The 20,073-nt window shown below is 48.9% G+C and overlaps 2 protein-coding genes across 2 annotated transcripts in view; one reads left to right on the forward strand and one right to left on the reverse strand.

The window, feature by feature from the left end:
* Positions 1-20,073, forward strand: part of ADAMTS2 (ADAM metallopeptidase with thrombospondin type 1 motif 2) — a 249,940-nt gene that overhangs the window by 111,290 nt on the left and 118,577 nt on the right. The gene's annotated exons all lie outside the window — the stretch shown is intronic.
* LOC122440594 (phosphoglycerate kinase 1-like) lies at positions 857-2,559 on the reverse strand. The gene has a single exon (XM_043467037.1). The coding sequence runs from the start codon at positions 2,500-2,502 to the stop codon at positions 1,249-1,251; it is 1,254 nt and encodes a 417-aa protein (XP_043322972.1). The 5' UTR covers positions 2,503-2,559; the 3' UTR covers positions 857-1,248.

Below are 20,073 nucleotides of genomic sequence, written 5' to 3' on the forward strand. Positions count from 1 at the left end.
GGGATGGGAAGTGGGTAAATTAAAACACCACAGCACTCTCTTACTGAAATTCAGCAGCTTCTCTCTTCATTAACCATTTCCCTTGTAAAAAAAAAAATTCTTTTTATCAAGGTCTGGAGTTAAAAATAAAAGTTGATTCTGACAGGTTTTACCAGGTTATTTGTTGCTTTTGTGGAAGGACAGATTTTTGGAGTTCCCCTGGAAAAAGTGAAAGTGTTGTCCAACTCTTGACTCAGTGGTGTCCAACTCTTTGAGACCCCAGGGACTATAGCCCACCAGTCTCCTCTGTCCATGAAATTCTCCAGACAAGAATTCTGGAGTGGGTAGCCATCCCCTCCTCCAAGGGATCTTCCTGACTCAGGGGTCGAACCTGGGTCTCCCCCATTGCAGGCAGATTCTCTACTGTCTGAGCCGCCAGGAAGTTCCTTACTCTGCTATTGATATTTTAGTGATGTCCTCTCTATTACCATATACATCTTATCAGAATGCACTTCAGATTTATGTTAACTTGATTCCAGTGAGCTATGAAATGTTACTCCTATGTAGCTCCAACTATTATTGCCGTACACCTTACATTAGTTTTCTATTGCTGCTCTATGTCCTCAATGATGTTCCTCCTTTCTCTTAGATTCTGTTCACTTTTCTTCTTTTCTTTTACTCGGTTCTTCAAATCACATAAATGTCTTCTGCCAGTTTAGATATACTCTTGTACCCTTTGCTAATTGCACTTTTCAACTCCAAAACTCTCATCTGGTTCTTTTTAAAAATTTTCTATCTCTTTATTGACATTCTTTTTTTTTTTTTCCAGTTTCAATGGATCTTTTTATTTATTTAATATATCACCAACTTCATCTCCCTCCATACCAATAATTGGAATTTCATCTTGTTTCCATGCTGAGTGGTGAAACAATGACAAAGCTAATCAGAATAAGCTACTTCAGAAAGAGAACTAAGCTAACACAGCCCACTTTCTTTAACAGGTATAATATAAATATATGTACTCTAGAATGCACAACGGTTTAGTCTCTAAGAAACTCAAATGGGATCTTGAAGAATGTAGGCAATTACCAGGTACAGCAAAGATGAGCTGAGATGTTCTGCAACTGTTTGAGGGTTCCTGGCACTACATCTCTTGGCCACTAGCTGATTATTGACAAGGGGGAAGACATTAGCTAATGCCAAGTGGAGATGCAGACAATGCTATGTTGACTTAGGGGCTATGCACAGGAACCAGAAGGCAGAAAAGTACTAACCACTGCTGAGAGCATCCACTCCAGGAAGGACTTTACCTTCCAGGAGCTCTAAACTGGCACCACCCCCAGTGCTCACATGACTGACTTTATCCTCCGTGTTCCATTTGGCGCAACAAGTAGCAGTGTCTCCACCACCTATGATGGTGATGCAGCCCCTGGAAGTGGCTTTCACCACCTCATCCATAAGGGCTTTGGTTCCTCGGGCAAAAGCTTCCCATTCAAATACACCCACAGGTCCATTCCACACGATCTGCTTAGCCCGAGCAATAGCCTCAGCATACTTCTTACTGCTTTCAGGACCACAATCCAAGCCCATCCAGCCAGCAGGTATGCCAGAGGCCACAGTGGCTTGGCCAGTCTTGGCATTCTCATCAAACTTATCAGCAGTGACAAAGTCAACAGGCAAAGTAATCTTCACGCCATTCTTGTCAGCTTTGGACATCAGGTCTTTGACAATCTTGGATCCCTCTTCATCAAACAGAGAAGTGCCAATCTCCATGTTGTTGAGCACCTTAAGGAAGGTAAAGGCCATTCCACCACCGATAATCATTTCATTGACTTTGTCCAGCATATTATTGATCAGCTGGATCTTGTCTGCAACTTTAGCTCTGCCCAGGATGGCCAGGAAGGGTCGCTCGGGGCTCTCCAAGGCCTTGGCAAAGTAGTTCAGCTCCTTCTTCATCAAAAAACCTCCAGCCTTCTTTGGCAGATTTACTCCTACCATGGAGCTGTGGGCTCGGTGAGCAGTGCCAAAAGCATCGTTGACATAAACATCCCCTAGCTTAGAAAGTGAAGCTTGGAAGGCTTCTATTTTGGTTGGTTCAGCTTTAACCTTGTTCCCAGAAGCATCTTTTCCCTTCCCTTCTTCCTCCACATGAAAACGAAGGTTCTGCAGCAGGATGACAGACCCGGCAGCTGGGTCAGCACAAGCCTTCTCCACTTCTGGGCCCACACAGTCCTTCAAGAACAAAACATCCTTGCCCAGCAGAGATTTGAGTTCTACAGCAACTGGCTGCAAGGAGTACTTATCAGGCATGGGGACACCATCAGGCCGGCCCAGGTGGCTCATAAGAACAACTGACTTGGCTGCATTGTCCAAGCAGTATTTGATGCTTGGAACAGCAGCCTTGATCCTCTGGTTGTTCGTTATCTGGTTGTTCTTCATAGGAACATTGAAGTCTACTCTCATGACGACCCGCTTCCCCTTCACATCCAGCTTGTCCAGAGTCAGCTTGTTAGAAAGCGACATCTTGGCAATTCAGCTGCAGCGAGAGGCCAGGGGAAGAGACAGCGACAGACTGAGACCGACTCCTTTATTGGCATTCTTTATTTGATGAGACAGTGTCACCATATAGAGCTCCTTTACTTCTGTACTGTATGCTTGATTTCCTTTAGTTTTTTAAAATGTATTTAAAATGGCTCCTTTGAAATATTTGTTACATCTAATATCTGGGCCATCTCACAGGCAATTTCCATTGCCTGCTTCATTTTCTTGTATTTGGATCATACTTTCTCTTTTCTTTACATTGCTTTCCTCCTCTCTTTCTGGCTTTCAAAAACTGGACATTTTAGGCAATATATTGTAACAACTCTGGATGCCGATTCTCCTCCTCTACTCTGGGGCTTAATTTGGTTGGTGTTTGCATATTTATTTGTCTCTTGACCTGGGTAGACTGTTGTAGTGAAGTCTGCTTCCCCGGTAGTGTGAAACCTCCGATGTTGCTCCTCAGAGGGCACAGCCTTGAGCATGTGCAGTCACCCTGGGACTGTAACAGTGGCTTTAGCAAGGCTCTTTGACTCTCTCTCTGCTCTCTGTGTTGGCTCTCTGCCTCATTTCAGTTCAGTTCAGTTCAGTCACTCAGTCGTGTCCGACTCTTTGTCACCCCATGAATTGCAGCACGCCAGGCCTCCCTGTCCATCACCAACTCCTGGAGTTTACTCAAACTCATGTCCATTGAGTCGGTGATGCCATCCAGCCATCTCATCCTCTGTCATCCCCTTCTCCTCCTGCCCCCAATCCCTCCCAGCATCAGGGTCTTTTCCAATAAGTCAAGGCTCCCCTAATTGATCGCTGATTATTCTATTCTTTTCAACAATGCCTGGGAACCATAAATTGTATTATAGTCTGATCCAACAGAATTTTAGTAGTGCTAGTTTTTGAGGCAAGTCTTTGAGATTTGTTCTGCCTGTAGGAGGATTCTTCATAACTGTCTCTTTTCCTGATTCTCTTTAGTAAACTAGTAGTTTACATTTGGGCTCCCTTTGCCAACAAAGGTCCATCTAGTCAAGACTATGGTTTTTCCAGTGGTCATGTATGGATGTGAGAGTTGGACTGTGAAGAAGGCTGAGCACTGAAGAATTGATGCTTTTGAACTGTGGTGTTGGAGAAGACTCTTGAGAGTCCCTTGGACTGCAAGGAGTTCCAACCAGTTCATCCTAAAGCAGATCAGTCCTGGGTGTTCATCGGAAGGACTGATGCTGAAGCTGAAACTCTGATACTTTGGCCACCTCATGCGAAGAGTTAACTCATTGGAAAAGACCCTGATGCTGGAAGGGATTGTGGGCAGGAGGAGAAGGGGATGACAGAGGATGAGATGGCTGGATGGCATCACCGACTTGATGGACATGTGTTTGAGTGAACTCCGGGCGTTTGTGATGGACAGGGAGGCTTGGTGTGCTGCGATTCATGGGGTCACAAAGAGTCAGACACGACTGAGCGACTGAACTGAACTGAACTGTGGCTCAGCTGGTAAAGAATCTGCCTGCAATGTGGGAGACCAGGGTTCGATCCCTGGGTTGGGAAGACCCCTTGGAGAAGGGAAAGGCTACCCACTCCAGTATTTAGCTCATTGCCGTTTTAGAGCTACCAGCCTCCTGTTACACGCTTACCACCAAAATCTCTATTGTTGTTGAGAGCATGCTCAGGCTTGAACTTGTCCACACCCTGATTCAAATAAATTCAGCCTTTTGGGGAGAATTTCAGAGTATTCTGTTCTTTGGACCTGTTTTTCTCCTTAGGGAAAATCTGTAAGCCACTACGCCAGGTGCTAGGCAGAAGAGGTAGCCTCTGATCTTTTCAGCTTGCCTTTCCCAGCATGGAATCTTTTTCCTACAAACAAAATAGGGTGAGAATTGGGACCCCAGTATTCTCGCTTTGCTGCCCCTGTAGTAGAGGCTCTTCCCTTTGAATGAGGTTGAGTGGAGGAAGGGTGCCACTGACCTTTCAGCCAGGCTCCCCAGGAATTTTGCCTCTGCAACTTGGAGATGGTGGCCAGCCTATTCCAGTGGGATACTGTACCCCTTGACTGGGATCTGCTGGGAGAGGAAGCTCCATCTTCTTGGCCACATCCATGCTTCATGGTAGAGCTCCCCTTAGATTGATTTGGTGAGGATGGGCTGGGCTGGGGTGAAGTAGGGGGTGAGTTATAATTTAAGTGCCACAGACCTTTCTGTTCTTACTGAGTTCTTTTTAAAACCAAGATTCAATAGATTTCTTGAATATATGATGTTTTTTCTTTGCTCTATGCCCTTAGAACAGTTTAGAGAGACTTTAGATTGTTGTTATTTGGTTTTGTTTTTAACTATTTTCACCAGTTACTGTTTTGCTTAGAAAGGGGCCCATAGGATTTCTCACACCACCATTCTAGAACTGGAATTCAAGACCAGTCATTTTTAACCTTTCTTTAGACCACAGCAGTGAGGAAAATAGAGGACCCTGTATCTGTCAGGGTCCTTCAAAGTGTAAGTAATAGAGTTGTTGTTTTTGTTCAGTCACCAAGTTGTGTCCGACTCTTCATGACCCCATGGACTGCAGTGTGCCAGGCTTCCCTGGCCCTCACCATCTCCCAGAGTTTGCCTACATTCATGTCCACTGAGTTCGTGATGCCATCCATTCTTTGCATCCTCTGCCATCCCCTTCTCCTGCCCTCAATCTTTCCTAGAATTAAGGTCTTCTCTAATGAGTTGGCTGTTCACATCAGGTGGCCAAAGCATTGGGGCTTCAGCACAAGTCCTTCCAATGAGTACTCAGGGTTGATTTCCTTTAAGATTGACTGGTTTGATCTCTTTGACGTCCAAGGGACTCTCAGGAGTCTTCTCTAGCACCATCGTTCAAAAGCATCAATCCCTGTGTGCTCTGCATTCTTTACGGTCCAGCTCTCACATCCGTAGTGATGGGGACACAAATCTAACTAAGGTAAGAAAGGAAATACTTGCACGCATGAACGAGACGGTGTGCACAGCTGACCCAAAGAAGCTGCCAAGGCTCTGCCTCCCCTTCTCTTTCCTGACGTGGCTGTCTTCTGCACAGACATCTCCTCAGGTTGGCTCTGTGCTTAAGCAGCCCCAGGCTGACCCAGGAAGGGAATGTTTCTTTTTCCCAGTGTCCATACCTCATGGAGGGCCACTGATTAGCCTCGCTGTAGTCACATGTCCACCTTCTGGACCAGTCACTGTGGTGAAGGGATCGAGGTACCAGGTGTGAGTTATGTGCCTTCCCTGAGCCAGCTGTGAGCAGGGTGGGCTTGATTTACACGCACACAAGAGCCCCGAGGGCTGCTGGCTTGAAAAATTAATGAATAGCTTTTAATTGCCCCTTTAAAAAATGCATATAGATAGGCACACACACAATTTTCTGTACAATTAGTTTTCACCCACTGTAAATCTCTTCCACGTACTCAGAACTTAAAAATAAACTTCATGAGAGTTATAGCTCCTTTAACTTCATTTTTCATGCAAAAATGATTGGTCACTTCCTGAAACGCTGAAACAAATTCAAATTGCACAAGTGAAAGAAAGGGCAAACTTGAATCCCACCCCAAAACAAACTTCTCCAAGAGGCTGCCATTATTTGACTTTAATAAACTGAAAATTTCGGAATGGCCTTTGACATGGCTATTTGCATGTCATTTTGGACATCAAATTGATTTGAATCTGTTTTGATGGCCCTGAGACTGAAAACTCTGACTCATAAAAAGTACAGAGTAACAGACTGATCTGGCCTGGCCCTGCTGGAGGAGAGGGTGCCTGGCTGGACCGATTTGCTGTGGCCTCACTTTCCATAGGTGTGAGGTCATCTCTGGCAGGCACGCTTCACGGAGGCTGCCCAGAGTGCAAGCACTGGCTGCTGGTCAGGGCTGCGAAGGACGGCTTCCTGGGTCAAGGACGTGTCCGCACTGTCCTGAGGAGTTTGGTTGACTTGGTGATGAGACTCTCTGCGCGGCCCAGCCTGCAGCGGCCTGGCCTCTGGCTCTGGAGGGTGCGCCCCTCTTCTCCTCTCACACTTCAGCTTCTTCTTGGCCAAAGGACATCATTGTTTCCCAGCAGCTCCCATAAAGGGCCTGGGCTTACGTCATCCATACAGCTAAGCTCATCTGTCAGCAAAACCAAGACTCAAGCTAAGTTGTCCCATCCAGTCCTCTTGAGAGCTGGGTTTGCTTCTCGTTCACAGAACCTGAGAGCCCCTCCCAGCTTGGGCTGAGTGCATCAGCGTTGTCCTCGGGGAGGTCCCTCAAGTACTGCCAGAAGTTCCACTTCCCTTTTTGGATGAAAGTCCCCGGAAGAGACGGGATGTGAGCTCAAAATTTGAGACTGTTTATAGTTTTCTTGGTCACTGCTGTGACCAAGAGTTGCATCAGTGGCTCTCATAGCAGCCCCTGCTGGGCGGAGGGCAGCAAGGCGCAGGGGGCTGGAGCTTCTGCCTCCCAGCGCAGGAGCCTGAGCCCTGACGCACTGCTGGGGCTCATCTGACAGAGGGCCCGGTTCCGCAGAACTTCCCACCAGTTTGATGATGGCAGTAGGTTTCGGGGTCTCCAAGAGAACTGATGAACTTGGTTTTCCTTTGATGGCGTCTGTGGTCCTGCCCCAGACTTGGTTTCACCAGTGACCTTGGTATATGCTTTGGCATCGTTTCCTGCACCTTCCCTTCTGTTTTCCTAGGCTCTGACAAACCTCCAGCCCAGCGAGGACCTCCAACCCATCTGTGCTGTTGCCTTTCCGTGTCTCTTTCCATCCTTTAAACAGCTTCCTTTTCTGAAATCACTTGAGTAATGTTCACTCATTATGATCTCTGTTGCTTTGCCGGCATCCTGGTAGAGTAATTTATGTAACTACTGCAGACCCTGGGGGTGGGGGCCCAGAAAGGAGTGTCAGGAAGATGCTCATCCTCAGGGGTGGTCTCTTTCACAGTGATCATCACAAGACTCCAGCGGGTCTTTAGGCTGCCAGCAGTCACAGTCTCTGGTCCATTCAGTCTTCCCTCCCCATTTCTCTCCAACATCACCTCCCCATTCTCATGTACATCTGATCACTCCCCTCCCCTACTGGCTATTGTCACTTTTTTGGTTCCCTTTACAGCAAAACTTCCCCATGAGGAGTCATTGTCCTCAGTTCCTCTCCTCCATTCCCTCTTAACCCTACTTGGTCAGCCCTTTGTCCCCATTACTGTCCTCCTTGAGGTCACTGATGACTTGCATGATGCAAAATGCACTGGCCAGCCCTGGTTCTCTTGGTAGCTGGTCCCTCCTACCCTTGCTGTGGCTTACAGGATACTCCACTCCCCTGGGCTCCAACTACCTCACTGGTCTTTACTGGTCCTCTCTCTTTCCTTTTCACTCTAAATGTTGGTGAACCCCAGGGCCCCATCTTTAGAGTTCTTCTTGTCACCCTCAACATGTCTTCCTTGGTGATCTCATTCACCTTACTGCTTTGCATACCATCTAAATGTTGTTCGCTCCTGGATTTGTATCTCTAGCCCAGACCTCTCTCCCACACCCCAGACTCATATTCCCAACTGCCTCCTTGATCTTTGAGTGCTTAATAGAAATCTTGAACTTGACATACCCCAAACCAAGCCCCAGAATTACCCACACCACTGCTCTACACACAGAATCCCATCTCTGTGGATGGCAAATCCTTCTTCCATCTGCATAGCCGAAGGTTTCAAGTCACCACTAGCTCACCTTTTCCTCTCACACCCTGTATGTGCATGTTCAATTACTATGTCATGCCTGACTCTTTGCGACCCCGTAGACGGTAGCACACCAGGCTTCTCAGTCCGTGGGATTTTCTTGGCAAGAATACTGGAGTGGGTTGCCATTTCCCTCTCCAGGGGATCTTCCTGACCCAGGGATCCAACCTGTGTTCCCTTCATTGGCAGGCAGGTTCTTTACTACTGAGCCACCTGGGAAGCCACCCCTGGATGGAAATCTTTTGGCTTCACTGTCAAAGTCCACACAGAACCGGCCCATGTCTAACACCTCCTCTGGGCCCACCTCAGGCTGAGCCACCCTCCTCTGCCTGGATGACTTCAGTAGTTCCCTCACAAGTCTCCCTGCACTACCCCAGCCAGCTGCCCGCCACCCCCTCCCGAGTCTAGCCCCAGTGCAGCAGCAAGAATTCTTTTTTTCCCTGATGGTTTTATTGAGATATAATTCACATACCATACAATTCACCTATGTGGTGTACACTTCAGTAACTCAGTATATCTCAGAGTTGTGCAGGCTAGGACATTTTTATCACTCACAGAAGACCCCCTCTCTTTGGGTGTCCTCCACCCTCCTTCTCTCACCCCTAGGCAACCTCTAATCACCTTCTGTCTCTATGGATTTGCCCTCTCCAGGCATTTCATATAAATGGTGTCCGACACCACACTGTCCTCTGTCAGGGATTCTCTGATGCTTTCAGTTGGATCACATTTATCTTCTGCCTGAACCCTCATGATAGCTCCCACTGGATTTGTTGTAGGAGGCATGGTCTTTGCCGTCTCCCAGACCTTGGCGCTCTGGCCCCTTGCCTCCTTATCCTGTTTTCCCTCTGGCCTCTCTGCTTTACCTGGATGCTCTTTCCTCAGATGTTCCTGTGATTCCCTCCATCTCCTCATTCAGGTCTTTGCCCACGTGTCCTCATTAGGTGAGTGTTACCTTGATCACTTGAATATTCTGTAACCTACCTACCCCTGCCCCTACCATCATGGGCCTGGTACTCCCCACCCCTCTCTTCTCCATTTTATTTCTCTCCTGGGCAGCTCTTCACCCTGCTGGAGTCAAGCCAGCCATGGGCAGAAGGCTGGGTAGAATGCAAGGCCTGGTGATACCTGGAAGCTAGGGAGTGGCAGGGGTCTTCACGGTTGAGCACTGTTTCAGGGGCAGAGGCTTTTCCTGTGAGATCAGTGCAGCTGGAACAGGAGGACAGCTGGAATCAGGACTTGGGCTGGTGGGCACAAAGGTGACAAGAGGCAGGGCTGAAGTCAAAAGAAGTCTAAGAAGGGGCTGGACCAGATGGGGGGAAACCTGTGCCATGGTGTGTGGGGAGGACTGTGGGAGCAATCCTGGTGCAGAAGGATCTCCTCTAGGATTTACTGGGGGTGACTACTGGAACCACTGAGAGGTCTGCTTGGGACTAACATGGTCCATGGAAGGTGTCCAGAAGCCGAAAGACCAAATTGGTGGGCGTCAGTACTGGATTCTATCTGTGGTTTGGGAAGAGGTGGTCCACCCCACTTCCTGTCTCCCTTCCCACTCCCCTTTCTCTCCAAAGGCAAAGCTTGGCACCTAAGCCCTTTCAGTGGCCCTGTCTGGACTCCTGGGGTAAGGATGAGAAGAAGGCTGTCTCCTCCATTCCCTAGAACTTTTGGCAACCCCCACCTCTACCATCTGAGACAAAGGGTGGGTGAGTTTCTTTAAGGCCTCTCAGCTGATCCTCTTTGGTGTGCGTCTGATTGCACTCGGCCTTGGCCTGTCACAGTTGGCAGAACCTGGACACACACAGAGACGGGCACTTGCTTCCACAGTCATGAAGGACACCTCTGTTTCATGCACCTTGGGCATTTCATGGTGTCAAGTGACATGAGGGTGGGCTCCTTTTCTTGCTCTCTGTTTATTTCTTCATTCTGTCATAACCCACTCCAGTATTCTTGCCTGGAGAACCCCCTGGACCGAGGAGCCTGGTGGGCTACAGTCCATAGGCTCTGGAGCCTGGTGGACAAAGAGTCGGACACGACTAAAGCGACTTAGCATGCACGCACACGCGCATTCTCTCATGCGTGTCTTCACTGAGATCTTCCTCTTGGGTCGTGCTGAAGATCCAGTGGTGAATCCAACACACACTTTTACTTGGGGAGCGCGTGAATTTAATCATTCTGTGTGATCAGTGTTTTAACAGAAGAAAGCATAGGGGCTGTGAAAGTCTAGAAGAGGGAGTGACTTTCTCTGTTTTCAGGGCTGATGAACTGGGCATGGAGCTGGGTTTTAAAGACTGAATAGGAGTCTGCCAGAGAGGGCAGGGATGGACATTCCAGGCAGAGCAAGCAGTGCTTTCTAGGACCCCGGGTTATAAATGCATCGCAGGGTCCTCAGCTGGTCTCCCAGGCAGGAGACTGGCATAATTGGTGACAGGGTGGTGGGGGCTGGCATGGCGTCAGGCCTGTCAGCAGTCTCCGGCCAGTGAGGCTCCCACTTCTGGGGGGTACGGGTTGCCCGGGAACCACTGCTGGGCATACGGTAGATGTGGTGAGGTCTGTGAGGAGGCTGCTGCCAACTGGGGGGAGGTAATGAAGGGTGACCTCACTGCTTGCAGGGAAAAGGGACAGATTTCAAGGAATAGAAGGGGAAAGTGCCAGGGACTCAATGGTGTCTTGGGTATGGAGGGGAGATGGGTGACCAGTGGCGTCTGCCAGGATTGGGGTAGGAAAGCTCGCCTGGGGTTTGTTGATGTGGAGGTGCTCGGAGGCGGCTGCGGGCAGCTGGTGGCAGGTCTGGAGCCCGAGGGCAGGCTGCAGCTGGGCAGGCACCTTCAACCCTCACATGGTCATGTGGATGGAGGCTGCAGGCGTGGAAGGAAGGCAGAGGAGAGTGGGTGTGAAGCTTAGAGAATGTGCAGGCCTCTGTGGTGAATAGACGCAGGTGCGTGGGGCCAGAGTCTGTGGGGATTCAGCTTCACTCCCCTCTCTGAGCTTAGCCTTGCAGAGCTGGCGGGTTTCACCTAGGACTTCCCGTCTGGGAGAGGGGAGGCTGCAGGGTCAGAATTCCCTCTAGACCAGGGGTCAAGCCCCGAGGCGCCTGGGCCATGGGGGCAGTGACGTCCCTGGGCCTGCTGTGGGTGCCTGGGCAGCAGGGAGGTTCTCTGGTGGCAGGCAGCGTGAGGAGAGTCTGAGCGCCTGGAAAGTCAAGACCCCCACAGAGTCAGCAGAGAGGGAGGGAGCCAGGCTGCGGAAGGACTTGGGAGCCAGGCACCTCAGGTCTGGGCTGCAGGAGGGGCTGGACAGCCGTGAACCCCTTTTGGTGAGCCCACGGCTTTTTGTCTGTGGACCACCTGGCTCAGGACAGCGTCCAGAGGAAGGCTGTGTGCACATGGGGGACCAGTGTGCTTCCTGAGAACGCAATTGGGGTGCTGATCTAGGAAAGGGGAGATGCTGATACATCCCCCAAAACTTGGAGTCTGGTCCTTGGCACCTGCTCAGCACCCAGGCGTCTCCATGTGAGAAAGGGCACGTGTGTGCAGAAATGTGGGTCCATGCACAGAGTACACAGCCATGGACTTGGATGTCAGAGGCCTGGCTCCCTTTCATTTTTCGAAAGCCCCGTCATATTAAAAAGTGAAGGAGTGCCATGTAGGTACATTTTAAGTGTGTGCCTGAGATAAAGCAGTCATGCATGATGTTAGAGTTGGACTATAAAGAAAGCTGAGTGCCGAAGAATTGATGCTTTTGAACTGTGGTGTTGGAGAAGACTCTTGAGAGTCCCTTGGACTGCAAGGAGATCCAACCAGTCTATCCTAAAGGAGATCAGTCCTGAATATTCATTGGAAGGACTGATGCTGAAGCTGAAACTCCAATACTTTGGCCATCTGATGTGAAGAACTGACTCATTGGAAAAGACCCTGATGCTGGGAAAGATTGAAGGTAGGAGGAAAGGTGGATGACGGAAGATGAGAAGGTTGGATGGCATCACCGACTCAATGGACATGAGTTTGAGCAAGCTCCAGGAGTTGGTGATGGACAGAGAAGCCTGGCATACTGCAGTCCATGGGGTCACAAAGAGTTGGACACGACTGAGCGGCTAAACTGAACTGTATCAGGTGCAAACACATTGCCAGGCGCTGGTGCCGGTCAATTCCATGGCCTCCAATAGGCAGGAGTTCCAGAGAAGGGACCCCAGGTCTTCCCCTTTAAACCCCACCCTCTCTGTGCACCTGAATGCACAGCCTCCTGGCATAATGTCACAGGTGTATGTTTGATGTATATTTGAGGCCAGACTTCCCTCTGGCCTCTGCAGGAGCAGGCCCTGGACAGATCATTGTATGTGTGAATAATGGCCTCAAGACCTGCGCATGCTTGTCACACACTGAGTCTAGGGGAGCTTAGGATCCAGGCCTCATGAGGACCTGGAGAGCACTTGTAATGCCTGCTGCCCCAGAAAGGGCCAGGCCATACTTTCAGGCCTCTCTACCCACCCCCCTTGCCAGCTAGCCAGCCCTGCCTGCTGCCTGAACCTCCTCTTGCTAAACCTTTTAATTCTGCAATGCATTTCCTCTGACAGGCCAGCCCATCGATTGGGACTCTCAGGGACTTGATTACAATGCTTTCTAGCAAAGTCAAAAGCAAATTTCCACGAGAGGTTTATAGTTAAGTAATTATGGTGCTTGGTATATGTATGCCAAGGCACAGGAATGTGTGGGGGCAGCGATGTCAAGAGAAAAGGTCAAAAAATTAAATGAGAGAGAAGGAAGGTGAGCATTAGAGAGAGAGCCCAGCAGGCAGGCCGGGGCTCCCAGCAGCCTGGAGAAGGATGAAAAGGGGGAATTGTAAAAATGAGCCATTGCATGCTTAATTACAATTTCCCATAAGGTACTTATAAAGTGATGATGTGCATTGAACTTGGACAATTAATGTAATTAAACATTCATGGTGCCTGCGGCCCATTTCCTGCCTGGGGATGTCTTTGGAAGCAGAAGTGATTCTTCTTCGAGGTGATTTCAAGAGCAGCCTGGGATGGGGCACTTTGTGGAGGGCTGGACCTTGGGTAATGCTCCCCTGAGTTCCACTTGGGGCAGGACCCCTCAGAAGAGCTTTCCTAGCAGCAGTTGGAGGCCTGGACCAGGCTGGATGCCTCTTAGCCAGGGGGCGGAGGGGAGAAACAGGGGTCTGGTGTTTGTGACCAATGCCCATATTTTACTCAGTTCCGAGCCATTTGACTCTGACTTTATGGCTGTCAGATTCCCAGGTAGCCCAGTGGTAAAGAATATGCCTGCCAATGCAGGAGAGTCAGGAGATGTAAGTTCAGTCCCTGGGTCAGGAAGGAGGAAATGGCAACCCATTCCAGTATTCTTGCCTAGACAATTTCATGGACAGAGGAGCCTGGGGGGCTACAGTCCATGGGGTTGCAAAGAGCATGCACGACTACTCCCCACCTGTGGCCGTCACCTTCTTTCTCTCACTTCTCTGACCAACGGCCTTTCAAGCTCGCTCACTTTCCCTCAGCTGTTTTATGTGCATTGAACATGAGTTCTGTGGGCTGTTGCCAAAATCATTGTGCCTATTTTTCACACAGGGAAACCGAGGCCCAGAGAGGGAATGGTGTGGCCTTGTCTCACAGCTGGGAGGGGGCTTTGCTGGGGGCCAGAACCCAGGGCACCTCTTGGTGTGGGCAGGAAGCACAGGGTCTTGTTGGCCAGGCAGTGCTTGTTCTGTGGGAGACAGTGCTCACTGCTAAGTCTTCCCTCCAGACTCTGAGAGCCAGTGTTCGCCTTGGAAGTGGCATGGGGTTGAGCGGTTGTGGATGCCGAACCCGGCTGTAGTTGTGAAGGCACTGCCTCCGGGGTCTGCCATGGATGCTCAGGATCAGCCTGGCAAAGCAGTGAAACGCCACCTGGGCTTGGTTGGGATCCTGCTGGTGCTGAGGGCTTGGCTGGCAGACCCAGACACGTCTGGTCGGTCCTCAGCTAGCCAGATGCAAGGACGTGCTGGGCTGCGAGCTGGGACCTGCGGCAGAGGCTCCTCCCACCTCGCACCCGGGCTGGCCGGGGACTGTGGCAGGTGGAGGGGGCCCTGGCTTGTCCTGCTGGAGGCACGTGCTGTGGCGAGCTGGCCTCCAACTGGTCCCCCTGGTTGGAGAGGACAGGACAGCCAACTGCCCAGACAGGATTCTGGGGAGTGGGCAAGAGTCTCTGTCTGCCAGTTTGCAGTCACTTTGATGTCCTTCCTCTAGTGTGTCCTGGAAGGCACATCATGGCTGACATATACTCCACCCCAGCCCTCTCTCTGCACCCAGACCCCTCATACTCAAGTGCCTAGTGGCTTTCTGTCTTTGGAGTTTGTGTTGCTGATCCTGTTCACAGTGCCAGAGATCTCGCTGTGTCTCACTGTGCACACTGGTCGTGGTAGTCAAGGCACCACCTAAGAGGCTGGAAGAAAATGCGGGGAGCTGTAGGAACTGCAGACGCGTTTATTCTCTCCTGGCTGGTGCAGCAGCCGGAGCAGCAGACGTGACTACACCCGCACACAAGTTTCAGGGCTTTTCCAGGTGGAGCTCACACAGGCGTACCACACGAAGCACCCAGGGACCAAGCGAGGACCTCGTGACACACACGTGCAGTGCTCTAAGTGATGTCACTCGTTATACAGTCATTATTTACAAAACGTGGGGCGAGAGAGCGTGACCACACTGCCTTGGCTAATTCACTCTCTCCCCACACTCCACCCTTCAGGGTCTCTCGCCTCATATTCTATGTCCAGTCCATCTTCTGAATATTTCCTTGGCAAGTAGTGCTGACCGTTGGACTTATATCCTGCAACAGCATTAGCTACAACAAGTTATATCCCCAAGACATAGCAAAACGCAACGCCAGGTATCAGCTGGGACTCATGCTGTAGTCCTTGCCCTCACGGGGCTAGAAGAGCCACCCACCACATGTGGAGTGCCTTTATCTTCCATGGCCAAGTCCAGTCCACTGTCTGTCCCTGAGAGATTGCAGGAAAGCCTCCACAGGGACAACTCCACCTCTGTGGAGTTTTTATTAAGGACCCGCAAAGTCCCCCACAGGCGCTGGACCCACCCCTTCAAGGAGGGGATCTTTGTGGGATTCACAGACCACCAACATGATTCCAAATGCTAAATCTGCAAGAGAATCAGAGGTTAGTAACACATCTTAGAACACAGCCATTATAGTACACTCTTCTACTAAACCTCCATCACAGGACACAGCCGTTACAGCACACTGTTCTACTAAACCTCCATCACAGGACACAGCCGTTACAGTACACTGTTCTAAACCTCCATCACGGGACACAGCCTTTACAGCACACTGTTCTACTAAACCTCCATCACAGGACACAGCTGTCATAGCACACTGTTCTAAACCTCCATCACAGGACACAGCCGTTACAGTACAGTGTTCTACTAAACCTCCATCACAGGACACAGCCGTCACAGCACACTGTTCTAAACCTCCATCACAGGACACAGCCTTTACAGTACACTATTCTACTAAACCTCCATCACAGGACACAGCCATTACAGCACACTGTTCTAAACCTCCATCACAGGACACAGCCGTTACAGTACACTGTTCTAAACCTCCATCACAGGACACAGCCATTACAGCACACTGTTCTAAACCTCCATCACAGGACACAGCCGTTACAGTACACTGGTCTACTAAAACCTCCATCACAGGACACAGCTGTTATAGTACACTGTTCTAAACCTCCATCACAGGACACAGCCGTTACAGTACACTGTTCTAAACCTCCATCACAGGACACAGCCGTTACAGTACAGTGTTCTACTAAACCTCCATCACAGGACACAGCCGTCACAGCACACTGTTCTAAACCTCCATCACAGGACACAGCCTTTACAGTACACTGTTCTAAACCTCCATCACAGGGCACAGCCGTCACAGCACACTGTTCTACTAAACCTCCATCACAGGACACAGCCGTTACAGCACACTGTTCTACTAAACCTCCATCACAGGACACAGCCATCACAGCACACTGTTCTACTAAACCTCCATCACAGGACACAGCCATCACAGCACACTGTTCTACTAAACCTCCATCACAGGACACAGCCATTACAGTACACTGTTCTACTAAACCTCCATCACAGGACACAGCCGTTACAGCACACTGTTCTAAACCTCCATCACAGGACACAGCCGTCACAGTACACTGTTCTACTAAACCTCCATCACAGGACACAGCTGTCACAGCACACTGTTCTACTAAACCTCCATCACAGGACACAGCCGTCACAGCACACTGTTCTACTAAACCTCCATCACAGGCCACAGCCGTTACAGCACACTGTTCTACTAAACCTCCATCACAGGACACAGACGATACAGCACACTGTTCTACTAAACCTCCATCACAGGACACAGACGATACAGCACACTGTTCTAAACCTCCATCACAGGACACAGCCATTACAGTACCCTATTCTAAACCTTTATTGAGCCCATTTTTGCAGGAAATGTTCCCTTGGTATCTCTCATTTTCTTGAGGAGATCTCTATTTTTTCCCATTCTGTTGTTCCTCTATTTCTTTTCATTGATCACTGAGGAAGGCTTTCTTATCTCTCCTGGCTATTCTTTGGATCTCTGCATTCAAATGGGAATATCTTTCCTTTTCTCCTTTGCTTTTAGCTTCTTTTCATTTCACAGCTATTTCTAAGGCCTCCTCAGACATCTATTTTGCCTTTTTGCATTTCTTTTCCATGGGGATGCTCTTGATCCCTGTCTCCTGTACAATGTCACGAACCTCCGTCCATAGTTCATCAGGCTCTCTGTTTATCAGATCTAGTCCCTTAAGTCTTTCTCACTTCCACTGTATATTCATAAGGGATTTGATTTAGGTCATACCTGAATGGTCTAGTGGTTTTCCCTACTTTCTTCAGTTTAAGTCCGAATTTGGCAATAAGGAGTTCATGATCTGAGCCACAGTCAGCTCCTGGCTTTGTTTTTGCTGACTGTATAGAGCAGAAGCTCTATACAGTGTGCTGTAACGGCTGTGTCCTGTGATGGAGGTTTAGTAGAACAGTGTACAGAGCTCTATACAGCTCTATACAGCTCTAGAGCAAAGCTCTATCTTTGGCTGCAAAGAATATAATCAGTCTGATTTTGGTGTTGACCATCTGGTGATGTCCATGTGTAGAGTCTTCTCTTGTGTTGTTGGAAGAGGGTGTTTGCTATGACCAGTGCATTCTCTTGGCAAAGCTCTATTAGCCTTTGCCCTGCTTCATTTTGTATTCCAAGGCCAAATTTGCCTGTTACTCCAGGTGTTTCTTGACTTCCTACTTCTGCATTCCAGTCCCCTATAATGAAAAGGACATCTTTTTTGGGTGTTAGTTCTCAAAGGTCTTGTAGGTCTGCATAGAACTGTTCAACTTCGGCTTCTTCAGCGTTACTGGTTGGCGCATAGGCTTGGATTACCGTGATATTGAATGTTTTGCCTTGGAAACGAACAGAGATCATTCTGTCATTTTTGAGACTGCATCCAAGTACTGCATTTTGGACTCTTTTGTTGACTATGATGGCTACTCCATTTCTTCTAAGGGATTCCTGCCCACAGTAGTAGATATAATGGTCATCTGAGTTAAATTCACCCATTCCAGTCCATTTTAGCTCGCTGATTCCTAGAATGTCGACATTCACTCTTGCCATCTCCTGTTTGACCACTTCCAATTTGCCTTGATTCATGGACCTAACGTTCCAGGTCTCTATGCAATATTGCTCTTTACAGCATCAGACCTTGCTTCTATCACCAGTCCCATCCACAACTAAATATTGTTTTTGCTTTGGCTCGTCAAGAAAATTAGAGATACCAAGGGAACATTTCATGCAAAAATGGGCACAATAAAGGACAGAAATGGTATGGACCTAACAGAAGTAGAAGATATTAAGAAGAGGTGGCAAGAATACACAGAAGAACTGTACAAAAAAGATCTTCACAACCCAGATAATCACAATGGTGTGATCACTCACCTAGAGCCAGACATCCTGGAATGTGAAGTCAAGTGGACCTTAGAAAGCATCACTGCGAACAAAGCTAGTAGGAGTGATGGAATTCCAGTTGAGCTATTTCAAATCCTAAAAGATGATGCTGTGAAAGTGCTGCACTCAATATGCCAGCAAATTTGGAAAACTCAGCAGTGGCCACAGTACTGGAAAAGGTCCGTTTTCATTCCAATCCCAAAGAAAGGCAATCCCAAAGAATGCTCAAACTACCACACAATTGCACTCATCTCACACGCTAGTAAAGTAATCCTCAAAATTCTCCAAGCCAAGCTTCAGCAATACATGAACCGAGAACTTCCAGATGTTCAAGCTGGCTTTAGAAAAGGCAGAGGAACCAGAGATCAAATTGCCAATATCCACTGGATCATCGAAAAAGCAAGAGAGTTCCAGAAAAACATCTATTTCTGTTTTATTGCCTTCAACTGTGTGGATCACAATAAACTGTGGAAAATTCTGAAGGAGACGGGAATACCAGACCACCTGACCTGCCTCTTGAGAAACCTGGATGCAGGTCAGGAAGCAACAGTTAGAACTGGACATGGAACAACAGACTGGTTCCTAATAAGAAAAGGAGTATGTCAAGGCTGTATATTGTCACCCTGCTTATTTGACTTATATGCAGAGTACATCATGAGAAACGCTGGGCTGGAAGAAGCACAAGCTGGAATCAAGATTGCCGGGAGAAATATCAATAACCTTAGATATGCAGATGACACCACCCTTATGGCAGAGAGTGAAGAGGAACTAAAAAGCCTCTTCATGAAAGTGAAAGAGGAGAGTGAAAAAATTGGCTTAAAGCTCAACATTCAGAAAACTAAGATCATGGCATCTGGTCTCATCAGCTCATGGGAAATAGATGGGGAGACAGTGGAAACAGTGTCAGACTTTATTTTTGGGGGCTCCAAAATCACTGCAGATGGAGATTGCAGCCATGAAATTAAAAGACGCTTACTCCTTGGAAGGAAAGTTATGGTCAACCTAGATAGCATATTAAAAAGCAGAGACATTACTTTGCCAGCAAAGGTCCGTCTGGTCAAGGCTATGGTTTTTCCAGTGGTCATGTATTGATGTGGGAGTTGTACTGTGAAGAAAGCTGAGTGCCGAAGAATTGATGCTTTTGAACTGTGGTGTTGGAGAAGACTCTTGAGAGTCCCTTGGACTGCAAGGAGATCCAACCAGTTCATCCTAAAGGAGACCAGTCCTGGATGCTCATTGGAAGGACTGATGCTGAGGCTGAAACTCCAATACTTTGGCTACCTCATGCAAAGTGTTGACTCACTGGAAAAGACCCTGATGCTGGGAGGGATTGGGGGCAGGAGGAGAAGGGGACGACAGAGGATGAGATGGCTGGATGGCATCACCGATTCGATGGGCATGAGTTTGAGTCAAATCCGGGAGTTTGTGATGGACAGGGAGGCCTGTCATGCTGCGATTCATGGGGTCGCAAAGAGTCAGACTCGACTTAGCGACTGAACTGAACTGAACTGAACTGAATTCTAAACCTACATTACAGGACACAGCCATTACAGCACACTGTTCTACTAAACCTGCATCACAGGACACTGTTCTAAATCTCGAACACAGCTTAAATCTTTAGTCTAAATCTACATCATCTGGCCATCAGTGTGTGCACTAGGACTGGGAAACTGCTCCGACTTGGTGTAAACAAGGCTGCATTCAGCACCGGTGTCAACCAGGGCCATTACTCTCTGTACATTAGCTGCAGCTGCTGCTGTCGCTTCAGTTGTGTCCGACTCTGTGCGACCCCATAGACGGCAGGCCACCAGGCTCCCCCGTCCCTGGG

Source organism: Cervus canadensis, chromosome 4, assembly GCF_019320065.1.
Source record: "Cervus canadensis isolate Bull #8, Minnesota chromosome 4, ASM1932006v1, whole genome shotgun sequence".
In the NCBI taxonomy this organism is placed as follows: Eukaryota; Metazoa; Chordata; class Mammalia; order Artiodactyla; family Cervidae; genus Cervus; species Cervus canadensis.

What these genes read in the sequence shown, in the direction of transcription:
- LOC122440594 (XM_043467037.1), bottom strand. Translation starts at nt 2,502, where the DNA reads ATGTCGCTTTCTAACAAGCTGACTCTGGACAAGCTGGATGTGAAGGGG.